Genomic DNA, 17,227 nt, shown 5'->3' on the forward strand with positions numbered 1-17,227 from the left:
AGCTTTATTGGTCCAAAGGGAGGTGGAGAAGGGGGGAATTCTAGAAGAATGGATTTTTCCATGGATAACAGCTTGCCTGCTTCTGTTCCATATTTGCCAAAAATTCAAACCCAGAGTAGAAGTGGCCTGGCTGATTTCACAGGCTGTCAAGCTGGTAGGAAGTGGGTGAACTCTTAAGTTTTAACCAGGACTCACATAAAACAGGATCTTAATTTACAAAGGCAAAACTTCAAATTATGCAGTAAAGTAATTCCATCTGTCACTGGCCAGTTTCCAACCTTATATCTTTTAGTACCTAGTATACAGTTCCAGGCACCCTATGGGAATTCAATAAGTATTAAGAGAATGAATAAACCTTTTTCTCAGGATACATTCCCTTGTTCTTGGTGTATGTAATATGGCGCCAGGCCCAAAAAGATTAGGTAAATTTTCCACAGAATGAAGACAGCCAACACTTCACGACTAAACAGAGTTCTATTATTTCCAGTTCTAAATTGTTGAGAAATTCCTTCTTTTTTCTTACCCTTTCATGCTAGTATTTTTTTATTTGTTTGTCAAATCCACTTTCCTTTTTTCGGTGGCAAAGAGTCTGAGAACATATGTTTTTTTATGGCTAGACAAGCAAATAGGGAATATTTTTCTCAAAATGTTAAGAATAAAGAAGCTGTTGATGTGTGGCCATGGGTGGCTTGAATAGCTACAATCTCATTATGTTGGAAAGGGTGTGGGATGGGTTTAGAATCTAAAGTCAGGACTTGATGCACTATTTGCCAGGCAGCCCCTCCCCTGGGCATGGGCCCATGAGAGGAAGGTTATGAAAGTTTACTGTAATTCCCAAACCAAAAGAAATCCTTGTGCTTCTAACTTGACACCATTATGAGCTATATTTCCTCAGCAGGAACTCAAATATGGCACTGAAGAGAGTCCCACTAATTGGTCTGGAAGCAAATTTAGCCTACTGTAGCTTTGAAAATTCCTGGAATCTATTATAAAACTTTCATGTTTTATAGAAGTCTGTTGTCAGCTAACTGGTGAGACAGCTCTGCTTTTAGATAAAACTGCCCAGTTAGCAGAAATAAACCATTACCCACAAAATTGAATGACCTTAGTTATTATGCTTGTGACTAACCCCATATCAAAATAACCTCATGAGGAATAGAAAGAAATATTTACCTCTCAAACCTTGCAGACATATCTTACAGTAAAATATCTTCATTTTGAATTCTACTTAACTCAGAATTTGTCATCAATTAAGGACTGAACTGAGATATACCTTTATACCATTTGTGGAAAGTGGATTTAATAAGTAAATTCTTGCAGAAAATTTCAAAGAAAATGTTTGACTTACCAAAGAGACTTGAGTTTTCAATTATTTTAAAACTTATATTCATATATAAACATAATTTATGAATTACAGATCATTCTTGTCCATTAAAACCATCCTAAGTATCTCTTCTTAATAACATTTTCTTTAGTTCTAGTTATTTAAATATATTTAAAAGTAATAAAATTGTATTTCCTTAAGAATTATCCTGTACTTAAGATTCTTTGCCTATTCGCACTACATTTTTTACCAACTAGTCAAAAATAGTGAGTCAACTTTCCTTTCAATCTGGTTCTATACTCTTAGAACCAAGATACCTAGCTAATTTTAAGTCTTAGAACTAGACAGGGCTAGAGGAAATCTTTAAAAGGATATTTGTTTATATGTTGTAAAGTCTGTAAATAAGAAAGTCTTAGACAAAAAAATTAATAATTTTCCAAAAGGATGCATGCAGTTTCTAGTTTTATCAGTTTTTTTCTATTCTTTAGATTAATAATAAAATTAATTCTAGGCTAGTCCTTTAGGCAAATACTACAAAAAAGTAGAGATGCATGTATGAGTACGTATGTATGTGTGATTACACATAGACTGTTGTTGTTGTTTGTCCTTGGTTCTCAAAGAGGGCCATGACATCTAGACGGTGATGCCATGACTTGAATATGAATTGAATCTGAATGTGGAAGGGGTGTTCAAGGTCACCAGCCTCACTTTGTCCTCTGGAGTCATCTGGGTCCAGTGGCAAGATCAGGATGACTGGAGATGGCCCTGGATGCAGAGGAAGACCTTGGTCTTTTTAAACTAAGGTCTTTAACAGGTCAGCATACCGGATTTAATTTAATTTATTTTCTAGATAACAGATAATTTTAAAACAACTACATTGTTAATCTGTATAATGGGGAAGTTTTCACACTGAGGTATGGGATTTGCAATTTGCAATTTTATCTCAGAATAATTTTTTTCTCAGAAAGTTCTTCTTGACATCCAGACTGAATATGTCTTTTTACAATTTATATCCATTGATCTTAGTTCTATTTTCCTGGGGCCAATCAGAAAGTATCTATTCCACTCTCCATGGACCAGTCTTCAGATATTTGAATTTGACTATCATTGTCCCCCTAAATCTTGTCTTTTCCAGGCTAATTGGCCCCATTTGCTTTTATTATTCCTTATAAGCATGATCTTGAGTTCCTTCACCATCCTAGTTGATATTCTCAGGAAGCATTCTAGCTTTTTAGGATCCATCCTTCAATGCAGCACCTAGAACTGACCAGGGTAGAAACAGGACCCTAGTCTTGGTGACTATGCCTCTCAATATAATCTTGACTCACGATAAATTTGCATACTACTAAAAATCCTTAGATCTTTTTTTTCATACATGCTGCTGTCTACAAGATCCTCTTCCATCTTGTACTAACAACATTGATTTTTTTTAACCCATAGTTAAGACTTTTTAAAAATCCCTATTCAATTTTTAAAAACAAATTTTCCTCAGTATTTTCATGCCAGACTCTTTTTAGACCCTACCTCTTTCAAACAACATGTAAGCTAGCCTTCCCAACTTTGTGGCAGTTATAAACTTAACAGTCCTGAAATATATGTTTCATCTAAGGCATTAGTAAAAATGTTACCGTGCCAAGCACTCATACCTGATGTAGTCCACTGTAGTAGAATGTCAGACATAGGGCCTGCCACACTCCCAACTATAGCTCAAATCCAATTAAAATGTAATTAGAAAATATTTAACAAAATAAATAAAAATACAACTGAACATAGATTATATGAATCTATAGTTTTCTAAGCCAATATGTATTATGCTGGGATCCTTAGTGGTCCTTTCTTCAATCTTACCTTGACATCACTGTACCAGAAACCTTCTTCAAAGTGGACATTGAAATATTAGTGACTTTTCTTTGGGTCTGGCCATTCAACAAGTTCTGAATCCAGTGCTTAGCACAGTGCCTGGCACATAGTAGGTGCTTAATAAATGTTGATTGATTGATTAAATCCACCTAACTTTTCTTTTACCTAGCCTACATAATCCTATCTTTTTCACAAGAATAATGTGAAACTATTACATATTTTGCTAAAAATCTAGTTAAATAATTACTTGTAGCATTTCCCTTATCTACCCACCTAATACTCTTACCAAAAAAAGAAAGTGTGGTTAATCTGGCATGACCTGTTTTGATGAAACCATATAGTATGTATATATAATCTATAGTATTATCTACAGTTCTTTTTATGCCATTATTGAAATTAGAAATAAAGTATGACATGAGTTAAAATTAAGATAACGGTTGATTATTTTTCAGATATAAATGTATTTTAAATACATTTCAGATATTTAATTTATAAATTTCAGCTATAAATGTTATTTTAAAACTATTATTAAATCTTTAGTATAAAATTCAGGGAGATTATCCAAGTATTAGTTGGTAAGATTTGTTTATTCATCCAGTAAATATTTATTTAGTACCTACCCTTGGTAGGAGGATGCAGTAAAAGTTAAATGCAAATTTTAGTGCAAATTTATTTCAGAGGGAGAGGCACTAGCAAGTTGGGGGGATCTCGAAAAGTCCTGTGTAGAAGGTATTGCTTGAGTTCCATTTTGAGGAGAGCTAAGATACACTAAGAAATAGATGCAGTGAGAGACATTTGTAGGCATAGGAGAAAGTCTGTGTAACAGCAAGGAGATAGAAGATGGAATGTTGTGGTTGAGGGACATTGAGTAAGCCAATTTGTCTGAAACATAGACTGCATGAGGGGGAGTGATGTGTGATGGGCCCAGAAAAGTGAGCTGGATCTAGATTATGAAGGTCTTTGAATACTATCTAGAGGAATTTGTAGTTTATATTAGAGGCAATAGAAAACTGCTGAAATTTCTAGGGTAGGGAACTGACTTAGATATGCATCTCAGCAATATTAAATTGGCAGTTTGTGGAGAAGGGATTGGAGGGGAGAGAGGCTTGAGAGGGAAACCAATTAAGATGCCATGTGCAGCAATAAAGATATTTTTCTTAGGGCCAGTTGTTTCCTAGATTATTTCCAGCCCCACTTTTACGGTTTTTTTTTGTATATGAACTGCATTTTCTAAAGTCACTGATAATGACTTGTATAGGACTAAGGGACATCTCACTTACTTCAATCACCCTACAGCTATTGTCACAGTGGCTTGAATACTGGGGTTCAGCCCTCATGTATTTTGCCTGCTATCTCCCTGTTAATGTCTGCAAAGTCATCAATTGCTCTTCATTTACCTATCCTGCTATTTGTTTAAGTTGTACAGAAATCAGCCTTTAGTACTCCATTCTATTGCCTATGCATCAGGCTCTAGAGATACTGATCATTTGGTCAGGAGGATTCAACTGTTATCTGTATTGGTGGTATAAACAAGTTGATATGAGTCAATCTTATGGTAATTGTATCAATATAATTATTATATATTTGCTTTTCAGCACCTCTTTTACCTTTCTGTTTCCCGAACAGTTGGCATAGTACCTGGTTCATAGTCGGCATCTAATAAATGCTTGTTGACTAACATGTATTTTTGCATTAATTTGTATATGTGTACCTCTGAGAGCTAATATACTGAATTTTAGAGTCAAGATCCTTTTGGATCTTAAAGTATGCCCAGAAAGTTACCAAATTGTGCACACCTAGCTATATAGACCTATATAGAAATCCAAGACAGAGGAAAAGGATCTATGTGTACAAATATATTTGTAGTAGTTGTTTTGTGGTAACCCCAAATTGGAAACTAAGTTGGTATTTTTCTAACACATCTGTTGGAAAATGGCTAAACCTATTGTATCATAGAAATGTAATGAAATATTATTGTGCCATAAGAAATGAAGAAATAGATGATTTCAGAAGAAATTGGAAAGAGATATATGTGTGTATATATATGTAATTTATTTATTTTTAGTTTCTAACATTCACTTTCATAAGATTTTGAGTTTTAAATTTTCTCCCCTTCCCTTCACTCTCCCCTCCCCAAGATGGTATGCAATCTGATATAGACTCTGCTTAGACATTCATATTAAACATGTTTTCACATTAGTCATGATGTAATGGGAAGAACCATGAGAAAGAAGAAACAAAACAAAACAACAAAAAAAAAGGAAAGCAAATAGTATGCTTCCATCTGCATTCAGACTCTAAAGTTCTTTCTCTGGATGTGGATAGCATTTTCCATCGTGAGCCTTTTGGAGTTGTGTTAGATTCTTGCATTGCTGAGAAGAGCTAAGTCTGTCAAAGTCAGTCATCTCACAATGTGGCTGTTACTGTGTACAATGTTCTCCTGGTTCTGCTCATTTCACTCAGCATCAGTTCATATAAGTCTTTCCAGATTTTTCTGAAGTCTGCCTGCTCATCATGAAATTGGAAAGATCTTTATGGATTGATGCAGAGTGAAGTGAGCAGAACTAGAACAGTTTATACAGTGATGATGTTATAGAAAATATAACTTGAAAGACTTTAGAATTCTCGTAAACAAAATAAACCATGAGTCCAAAAGAATAAAAATGAAACACGTTACTCTTTTCCTGACAGATTGATCACCTTAAAATGAAAAAAGAGACATACATTTTCAGACATGGCTAATTCAGGAGTTTGCTTTGCTGGACTATGCAGCTATATATTGAGGGGCTAAAATTTTTCCTTTTGCTAAATTGTCAGCATGGGGAGCAAGGAGAAGGACAGATTAATTTTTAAAATTGTTACTTGAAAAATAAAAATAATAAACTATGTAAAAACCAAAGTATTTTGACAAGCCAAAGCACTGGGTTGAATCTAATAAGATGAAATTTAATTAGAACAAATATAAAATGTTATTCTTAGGAATAACTTAAAAATTAACTTCATAGGTACAAAGTAAGAGAAGAATGCTTAGAAAACAGTTGCTCTGAAAAATATTGGGAGGAGTGTTGTTAGTGGACTACAAACACAATATGAGCCATCAGTAGGATGTGGGGGGGGTTGTTAAAAAAAAGTTGATGAGACTTTGAGCTGGATCAAAAGAAGCATAGTTTCCAGGAAAAAGGGGGCATACATAGCCCCACTGCACTCTGCCTTTGTCGGACCTTATCTTAAGTATTTCTTCAGTTTTGAATGTTACAGAAAGACAATGATAAAAAAAGGAGAATATCCCATGGAGGGCAGCTAGGGCAGTGAAAGACCACGGAGTGCAGCTAGGGCAGTGAAAGACCTTAAGTACATATTAGAGAAGGATCAGTGAACAAACTTTACATGTTTAGCCTAGAAAAGAGAAGAGTCAAAAGAGACTTACTCTATTTGATTCCAGAGGGCAGAATCAGAAGACATGGGTGGAAGAGGCAGAAGAAAATTTAGGTTTAATGTCAGGAAAAACTTCCTAGCAATTTAAACTGTCCCAAAGTGGAAAGGGCTGCTCCAACTGGTGATGGTTTCCTCATCTTTAGAGGTCTTCAGTCAGAGGCTAAATAATCGCTTGTCCAGTATATTATAATGGGGATTCCTTTCATGTATGGGTTTAATTGATAGTTGCTGAGATTCTTCTAATTCAAACTCTTTGCTTCTGTTCCATGACTTGCATTGATGCCTAACCAACAGACAAATATTGTATTTAAAAAATTGGATCTTTGTTTCAAAGAAGAGCTTGAAGTCATTGAAAGGCAATCTGGTCTGCTGTCCTCCTAGCATTCTGTTGTGGGTCCAGCTCACTACCAATTTCTATTACCTGTCTGTTACTTTGTCCTCATAGACAAGCTCTTTGGGTAGCCCATCCAGCTGTATATTGTCATCTGGACAAAAAGTATTCTTCATTCATTTATTTTTTCTGTGTTGATAGATACACTGTACTCTCTTGAATAGTTATGGTTCTCATTAAGGAAATTCTACAGTATTCTAGGGCTGATGTGTAATTATATCTGAAAATAGGAGAATCTAGAGAACTACAGTCATAGTTGATAGAGTATTGGACTTGGATTCAAGAAGGCCTTGGTTTGGATTCCTTCTCGGATACTTATTAGCTCTCATCCCAAGTTAATCATTTAATATCTTTGGGCTTCAGTTTCTTTACCTGTAAAATAAAGGAGTTGGACCTGACCTTTCAAGCTTTTTCCAGTTCTAAATCTCTGATCCTGTGATTTCTAAAGAATCACTGTTCTGTTTGGGCCATGAACTGGACTTCCCCTGTAACCATGCTAGCACCTAGAATGAACATATGTCTTCTCCAAAAGATTTTATAAAACTCATTTATAAATGAGTTTGTATTCTAAACTTCAATTGCCCTTATGTCTCTCATTTTGGCAAAGAGATTAAATGTTCACTGGCTCAGGTGTTTTTTCAGCTCTTTTGGTCTCTTCATTATGGCAATTATAGACCACCTGTTAAATCTCTTTAAGAAAAGGTTGTAATCTGTGTTGACATCCATTTTTCCATCTAGTTTTTTGGCGCCAACAGCTCACTTAAACATTAGGTGGGAAATGTTTTAGTTGTATGCCATTTCATTTTTTATTTTGATCTTTACAAATTAAAAGTCTGACTTATAAGATTATAGGATCACCTCTGATTTGAGAATAACTCCCATGTCACTAATAAATTAGTATTGGAATTGTTATTAAAATTGGTATATGATATTACTAATTAGAGTATTGCTAGCATCATTTCATAGATGTAGAAAAAAGCTTATGGAGAATCTACAAATACTTTTCAGATCTGAAGTACTATTATTTGCCACCATGGCTTTCCATTGCAGAGTTTTGTGGAATTACATTCTCTTTTTATGCTATTGATTTCTGCTTAAGGAGTACTCAAGCTTATCATGGTCATTCCTTATTCCTTTTTCTTGTTTCTCAAGTCAAGCCACTTGGGTTCAATTTCTCAATTTCCTGATATCTAGCCCCAGCCACTTCAAACCCAGGCTACTTGTTTGCTCACCACCTGGGCGAATTGACTGCTCACCTGGCTTGGATGCATTGAGAGTCACCCCAACTCTGTTCCTACCAATGAGTAGAAGGACCATCAGCTCTTAATCCCTTAATCTAGCACTACTGCCTGTGTGCCCTGCAGAGCCTTCAAACTGTCCTATGACTTACTGATGATATTATCCTAAGGAGCCCTGGTCCTTGCCATTTGCCCAGATGCTGCATCCCTAGGACCTCTGGGTCTTTCCACCTGCCCTGTACCTACACTTTCCTTTATATGATGTTTTTCCCTATTCGAGTATGAGCTTCTTAAGAGCAAGAACTTAGTTGCTTTCTCTACTTGTATCCCCAGCACATAGCACAGTGCCTAGCACAGGGGTGGGGAACCTGTGACCTTGAGGCCACATGTGGCCCTCTAAGTCCTCAAGTGCAGCCCTCTGACTGACTCCAAACTTCACAGAGCAAATCCCCTGCCCCTGCCCTGGCACATAGTAAATGCATAAGTTCATTCATTCATCAAATTAAAGCTTTACTATTCACTCTGTGACTTTAGACAAGTCAACCTATTGGGGCCTCAATGAAGAGGTTGGATTAGAAGAATTCCCAATATCCCTTTTTTTAATCTTTCATTGAATCCATTCTCTCCCTTTTAAAAAGTTAAGTCTTCCGACTTGCTAAGTATCAATTATTTAGGAGTACAAGTGTCCAAAGAGGTAGAAGAGAAAACTGTTTCATTTTTGTCTTTCCATAAAAACCCCTATATTACAAAGAGGCTAGTGATGTGTTTATTTTATTTGGGGTTTTTTGCAATTAATAGTAGATACTGAATTTCTTTCTGGAAGGCCAGAATTTAATTTTACATGATTAATGGACATGTTTTATCTTGGAAATACTTAAGTTTTCTTTCTTTTTTTTTATAATTAAGTTTAGAGAAGAGGTCTAGGTTTTTAGCTCTTATCTCCCAGTTTGCAAGAGTTACTGTTGTGACTGGTCCTAGTGAGTCACCCATAGTACTAGCTGGATTCCTGAAGAATAGAGCTAGCTCCCTACCCTTTCTTCCCCACTACTGCCCCCAGCAGAGGGCCACTCACTAGCCAAACTTTGCCTTTAGCAACCAGCCATGAGATATCAAATTAATTCACACAAGAGCCACTTGTTAGAAATGAAAGAATTTACAAAGCTGAACTAGTTCATTCATCCATTTCCTGCCTTGAGAAACTTGCTTCTGTCTCTTTAAACTTTGCTGGGAAGAGCAATTGCCCATAAATCCTCCCTGCACCAGGAGTGTCGATTTACCACGGGTCCCTGACCAACTGATTGGCCGCTTGTGATGAGTGTATTGAACAACCATGATCTATACCTAGATATCCTTCGAGGCTGCCCCTCCAACCCCTGGTATTTCACCCTTGTTCTGTTTACAAGATATCTCAGAAGTGAAAGGTATGACACAGACCTCTGTGAGGTTGCTTTTATTTAGATAAACGATTGCTTTTGGACTGCTTTTTGGACCAGTGTGTTGTCGATCTGTTTTGAAATAATTGAACTGATTGAATGAATAATTGTTACAATAATAATTTCTGTTAAATAATCCCATTTCTCCATTCCTCTAGCATGGTATAGTCACACTTCATATGACCAAATCTGTTCAGTTTTTTTCCCCTGCACATTTGTATCTTTTCCAGGTCACCATTGTTGCAGATGACACCTGTAGATTCTTGTGTTGGTCAAGAGAGAGATTAACTTTTTTTCTGGAATCAGAACCATTCCTTTATGAAATATTTAGATACCTTATTGGGAAGGATATCACAAATAAGTTATACTCCCTGAATGATCCCACATTAAATGATAAGGTAAGTCATAGTATTTCAGAGTTAAAAGGTACCTTGGAGGTTCAACCTGTAGTCTTTTGCATTTTTTCTTCTGTAAACACACACACACACACATACACACACACACATACACACACACACACTATAGCTGTATGCAATATAAGTTTACAAAAGTTCACTAAACATCTACACTGTTGTCTATAATGGCATAAAAATAACTCTGGGTTCTCAAAATCTGACAGCTGAAAATAAATTTTGGAAGGACCTACCAAGCTGGAAAGGCTTCAGATATGATATGGATCTTGTGATAACCTGTATGTCTATTGCATAAGGATCAGCCTAAGTTCCAAGAGGTTCATCACCGGAAGGTTGGCCACCAAGTGGTGAATGTTTTTGGCCACAGCAACTTATTAAATCATTTGCTAAGGCATAGAAGGATTGCAATCTGCATGGCTGATGGGGGAATACCCACACCAATGAAATCATAGATCTTTGGATTAGTGAAGTATGTTCATAAATATCATATATATTTTGAATCTTTGTGAATAGAATCATACTTAGATGTTTAAAGAAAATCTACTGAAGTATTTTGTAATTGTGACATTTGTCATTATTTAATAAGATTGGAAATGTGAGGCTAACATTATAAAGGTTTGTGATTTCCTTCTAAATCAGGACCCCTAACTTGGAGGGAGGGTGTTTACAAGAAAAAGCCACAGGGAGAAGGAGGAAGGTGTTTCAGTGATTTCCTGTATTTCAATTCAGACTATTTCCAGCCGCATCCACTTTCCCAGGATAGATATCCATCCACAGGCTTTCTGCCAGAGGGAAGCTTGTCATTATCTTTTTTTGTCCACACTCATCTTATCCCCATCTGTATAAAGTCTGTATCTAAGCCTGTGATTATTTATTTTCATTGGGAAAAATGTTACCTTAGCAACCAAATCACTAACAGTTCATTTCTTTTGCAGGTATTGGTTATCACTGAATTACTTCCTTACTAAACCCTATATTGTACAACCTCTTTAGGCCAACCTGATCTTTAAAAGTAGTTAACCTTTCCCTCTACCCTTTAAACATCCTAAAGCACAATTTAAACACATAAGGTAGTTTGTATAAAACAAGAGTATGCCATTGTTTCCTAATAGCATTATAAATAATGACCTCCTTTTTTATTTTATGGATTTGGGTTTTCACAGACTAGAATTTCTCATGGTAAGGTACATCAAAATTATACTGAGAATACCCCCTCCATATTTTTTGCTCTTGTTAACTTGTTTTGGACGGGTGTACAAATGACTTTGTTTTGTATAGTATTGGTACTGACTTTTCTACTCTTGCCTTTTTGTTTTGGTCCTGAATATGGGACATGCACTGTAAGCTGACACCAATGACAATAGAGTAATGAAGCTAGTATATATTTTATAGCTAAATAGTATTGCCAAAAAGTTCATCCATCTCCCAAAGTAAATAGTGTACTTCTAATAACATTTCTTTAAAAGCATTAGCAATCAGCCAGCAAGTATCTATTAAGCACCTTCCTAGGCCAGGTACTATGCTAGGTGCTGGTTATAAAAAGATAAAAGTGATTCTCTACTCTTGAGGATTTTAAAATCTAGCTGGAAAAGAGTGTGTGTGTGTGTGTGTGTGTGTGTGTGTGTGTGTGTGTGAGAGAGAGAGAGAGAGAGAGAGAGAGAGAGAGAGAGAGAGAGCTGTCCCAAAAATCTTAGTGCAATTTTAAGATTTAATACAAATTAAGTTACAGTAAACATTGGTGCATTTTATTCTTCATTGGGTATTCTTATAGAATTTGATAAATACTCTAGTTAATAGTTCATTGAAAGAGTAAGGTTTGTCAGTAATAGTTTGGAGACCTGAAAAGAAGTTAAATTATAATGAAGGAGTTGTTTAAATGTTGAGATAATCTGAATTTCTATTCAAGAATCTCATTTATTGACTTTACACTGCTGCTTGAAGATATATCCAAAATCTTTGCTTTATAGAACGCCAAAAGGTTGGAACGCAAGCCCAGTCTTTGCTCACAGATTTCAGTGATGCAAATGAGAAACAGTATGGCTAGTTCAAGTGACAGTGAAGATGGCTTGCAACATTTCCTCCGGGGGACTTCCACTGCATCCTCTATTCGTAAGTAAACTTAAAGAGTGATGATGTAAATGTATGTCTTGATTTGAAATGGTTCCCAAAAAATGGTTCTCATGGGGAAGATATCTGGTATGAGCAAATGTAGTTGGAGAGACGGCAAAAGATGGGCAGTTAACTTCCTCATCCAGAAATGGTAAGAGGACCACAGAATGTTATACACTTAGTCTCTTAATTTTGCAAGTAAATATTGGGTCATTCATAAATAAGGGAAAATAAGAAAGAAAGCCAGAGCTAATTAACTTTTGTAATTCTTATTTTACATACTAGCTTATATTCAAAGTTTTAATCCATTAAACCATTTAAATAAAACCAGTTAATTTATCCATATGTTCGCTGGGAAGTAATTTGTTGGCTAGTTTCTGTTATTTTGTTTGGACCTTTAAAGTACAACCTAGCACAGTTCTAGCTCTCTATTAAGAGCAATAGTAATGAAGACAGCTGGGTGTTTGTATCTTGGCTGGTTGTTTCCTAGTGTGAGCAGCCAGGTGTTCACAGCTGGCTTGGAAGCTTAACATCCCCGAAGATGAGAGTGGGAGCGGGAGAAATTAACAGCTTTTGTGAATGACACCTTTCAGACTACTCTAGCTGCTGATGCTACAAGATAATAATTTATCCAGGGAAGACTCATCTGTGGCTAAGATAGCTAAAAGGCAATTAATGAACACTAACAACATAAATACATGCTGAAGATCAAAAGCTAAATTATCATTCCTTGCCTTCTGGACTAACACTACTACAACAACTACTACTACTACTACTACTACTACTACTACTACTACTACTACTACTACTGCTACTACTGCTACAACCACCACCACCACCACCACCACCACCACCACCACCACCACCACTACCACCACTGTTTCTGCAGCTCCTACTGCATATTGAAGACCATTCAATAAATACAAGGGAAAACAAAATCCGTGGATTTCCTACACTTGCACGTACTAGGTGACTTCTATCGATGTTTTAGATTGGATTTTAAACTTCAGTTAACATAAAACATCAAAGATCTTTATCTCCCAAACTTAAGTGCGTATTTTAATCTTATATAATTTATATGTTATGGATAAATTAGGTCACAGATTTTGGTCATTAATGCATTCAGGAGGAAAAAAGTGATTTCCAAGGCACATAATTGGTACAAACCTTCAAAGAGTCATTTAGGCATGGACAGAACTTTGTTGCTGACCAAAAAATTATATAGTTTCTATTTCACTTCAGATACAAAATGGTGAGCAATTGTCTTTAGGTTTCTTCCAGTATAATCTCCAAAGGAGTTGACTGATTTCAACTAAATTTGGAATTTCTAAAGAGTATGAAGATAGACCTTCCATTCAATTTAAGATTGTCTGCCATCTTGAAACAATATGGTAGCAAGCAGAATGTTTTAGATGGGTCTGTGTGCTAAAATATTTTGTGGAGTTCATTGAAATTTTCTGTATGGATAATAGAAGTTACAAAGGTATATGACTGAACTGAATGAGGTCTACAATTCATACCACTAAAAAGGTAGTTATAAAATCAAAAATTAAGATCCATATGAATGAACTATTTTCCCATTGAATAAATTGTTATTCAATAATTATTATTCCATACTTTCTTTGATTAGATTGTCACTGGATATGTACCAAAAGCAGGCTCCATGGTATATATGTTTATATGTTATTTTTATTGGTATATGATCTTTTATTGTAAGAAATTTTAATAAGGTAAAATAAAAATCTAAGGAAAATGGTTTCAGTTCGTTGGTTCATTTCACAGTACAATATCTTTTCTCCTGAGAACAGTTGCATATGTAAGTGGGATTAAAATGGACTTTACTTGCTTCCATTTTTTTGTACCTTTCTAACAAAAATACTATAGGGCGCTTTTTGGAATATGTGAAATTCTAAATATGGACAGACATAACACAATAAAACCTATAGATGGAAAACCTATCCCAGATTGTCTGAGACCACATCAGCCACATAAATCTAGAAGTCATTCATACCTACTTTACATTGCTTTGAAGTAAAGACTTTCAATCAGGAATGAGGTTGGGTCTCTTATCCTGTTCAATCTCCAAGCCAGGCTTTTAGACATCCAGCTGGTTCAGACCATTCTTGGCCGCTCTTTGAAACTGTCAAATGACTCAGGCCCTTAGGTCTAGTCCTGCTCATCTGGGACTGGCTCTTTTATTCCATTTTCCTTCCCGTGGCAGTGATAATAGTAGTATTTAATCTGAATACTGTCTTGCCTGTGGCCACCTTTGAAAGAGGCAGCATCTCCTAAAAGTAAAGCTGGTAAAAAAAAAAACTGTTAGAAGGGCTTTCCTGTCAGCAGCAGCAATCCAAAGGATAGATGAGGTGCTGAATTATCTTCTATGTTTCTCAACCCAGATGATGATGGTGATAATAGCCAGCTTTTAGATAATGTTCTAAGGTATGCAAAGCACTTCACATATACTGCTTCATTTGATCTTCACAAAAACCCTGTGAGGTAGGTACTATTATTAAACCCCTTTTACAGATGAATAATATGGGGCTGGGGGGAGTGAACTGATTTTCCCAGGATCACACAGCTAATAAGTGTTGGAGGCACAGGTATTCCTGACTCTGAGTATGTCCATCATTCTATCCACTGTGCTCCCTAGCTGCCTCTGCTCATGGACAGTTATAGGTTTGAACATTTCCCCTCTCCCCCATAACTGTTGGTAACTATATCTTCTGTCCCTTGGATTTGACCTTTATGTTTTCTCCCATCATCTCATTGACTGTCACATTCATAGCTGTGCGGCACTCAAGGATTCCCTTTCTGAGCATTTTTGAGTCTCTCCTCTGTTTCAAGTCTGAGGTCCCTGAGGCAGATTCTTTGAAACAAAACACAACAAAATAAACTCTCTGCAGGTAGTTAGTTTGTACCGGGTTTTCCTGATCACCCTTGACTTTATTTTTTAAATTTCTTGGCCTCTTCCCCTGCTTAATGGGATACTAGTACTGAGAAATCGAAGCAGATCAGCACATTAATATTGAATGTGAGTAGTTTCATTCCCTTTAAGAGGATTTTTCAGAACCGATCCAGGCCCGGATTTGAATCTTGATTGTATTTTAGGTCTCCGAGACTCAGTGGAGCCTTAAATGTAGTTTTCCCTGTTTTCATTTGGAAACCCTCTTCAGCATAGCCTCTGCTTTTGCATATTTGGAGGTAAATGTTTTTAATATTAAATTTTGTCCATATTACCAATTATGTTACTCAATACTGGAAATACACACATACACACGCATACACACACACACACACACACACACACACATACACATAATGTGGTTTGATAAAGTTGCCTTCAACAAATTTTAGCTCAAGAAAAATCATTTAATTCTTCCTTGTTTTGGAGGAGGAAAGGTGGCTTAATTTGTTTTTGTTTTTATTTTCACCAGAGCTGCCTGGGATTTAATTGATGGAAAAAAGTCCCAGTGATGAAACTGAGGTCAACAGTTGCTTCTGTAGCTTATAGTTTTAGAAAATTGTCCCTGAGAAACTGAATGGTTAAGTTACTTGCCCAACCAGTATGTCAGAGATAGAACTCGAACCCAGGTATTCTTGATTTTGAGGTCAGTTCTCTATCCCCTACACCTCTTTCCTTCTCCGTTCTTCCTTGCCTTTTAAAAAGAGTGCATAAAAATACAATAGAAAAAGTAAAAAAAAAAATCTGGGATGTAGTTTTGTAGTTCCCGTGTGACCTTAGACAAGTCACTTAGATTATCTGGGCCTCATTTTCCTCATCTATAAAATGAAGGAATTAGTTTGTCTTGATGGCTTTCAAAGTCCTTCCTCACTCCAACCTATGATCCTATGAACACTCAACCATCTGTAATCTGTGCCTGTAGAATTTGAATATATCTAAAGAGTTAGGTGTTTAGTTTGAAGGATGAATTCCAGAAAAAAAATCTATTCATTGGAGAAACAGAAAACCCATACCTTTTGGGATTTTCTAGAATAACCTTTCTGGTTGGAAAAAGGGGGCGAACCTATTTCTTAAAGAAGGAGTAACTTTAAGATACAAAAATAGAATTTGTTGGACCAAGCCAAATATGTTTTTGGGAATAGTAACATTCAAGATTCATTCATTTGGCTGTGGGGATATGAAAGAGAAGGAAAAATAAACCATGGTTTCGAAGTTACAAGCCTGAGTGATGTGACACCACCCTCCTTGCCAAACCTTATCATTTCCAACTTAACATCTTTCATATACATGCCCTTCTCTTCCCACACACAGCCATTAATTCACAGGCCCTTACCACCTCAACCCAGACTATTGCAATGGCCTCTATTGGTCTCTCTGCTTCCAGTCTTTCAACCACTCCAAATCCATGCTCCATTTGGCTTCCAAGGCGATTTTTCAAAACTATGGATCAGACCATGTCTCTCTCTAAGCTCAGTGAGATTCAGAAACTCCTGTTATTTCCAGGACCAAATACAAACTCCTCTTTTTGATATTTAAATCTCTCTCTAACATGGCCCCATCTTACCTTTCCCATTTTTACACTTTACTCCCCTGCACACAGTCTTAAGATACAACTACACTGCCTTATTCACTCTTCCTCACACAAAAAAATCATCTCCCATCTCTTTGCTTTGTGCTGGTTCTCCCTCTCCCCCACCTCCCATGACTGCCTCTTAGTTTACCTAGATTCCTTCAAAACTCAGTTGATTCCATCTACTGTACAGGGCTTTTCCTGGTCATCCTGGCTACTAGCACCTACCCCTCTAAGATCACCGTACATCAACTCTGTATATGTCTTGCATATACCTAGATATTTACATGTCCCCCTCAATTAAAATGTGTACCCCTTGATCACAGGAATTGTTGCTCTTCTTTGTATCCCCAGTTCTTACTCAGCAAAGCACCTAGCACATAGGAAGTGTTTTAAGAAAGGCTTATTGACCAGCTGGCAGAGGAAAGTTAGCAGGAAAAAGGTGATTTCTTTTTTTTATTTGATGTGGGAAGTAAAAGTCAGAGAAGG

The 17,227-nt window shown here is 36.4% G+C and overlaps 1 protein-coding gene across 1 annotated transcript in view; it reads left to right on the plus strand.

Annotated features, from left to right (window-relative positions):
* Positions 1 to 17,227, plus strand: part of BVES (blood vessel epicardial substance) — a 65,074-nt gene that overhangs the window by 19,340 nt on the left and 28,507 nt on the right. The window contains exons 7-8 of the mRNA XM_036767035.1: positions 9,912 to 10,079; positions 12,062 to 12,203. Of these exons, the coding sequence (XP_036622930.1) occupies positions 9,912 to 10,079; positions 12,062 to 12,203 (310 nt within the window). The remainder of the gene's footprint in view (positions 1 to 9,911; positions 10,080 to 12,061; positions 12,204 to 17,227) is intronic.

This window comes from Trichosurus vulpecula, chromosome 7 (assembly GCF_011100635.1).
Source record: "Trichosurus vulpecula isolate mTriVul1 chromosome 7, mTriVul1.pri, whole genome shotgun sequence".
NCBI classification, from domain to species: domain Eukaryota; kingdom Metazoa; phylum Chordata; class Mammalia; order Diprotodontia; family Phalangeridae; genus Trichosurus; species Trichosurus vulpecula.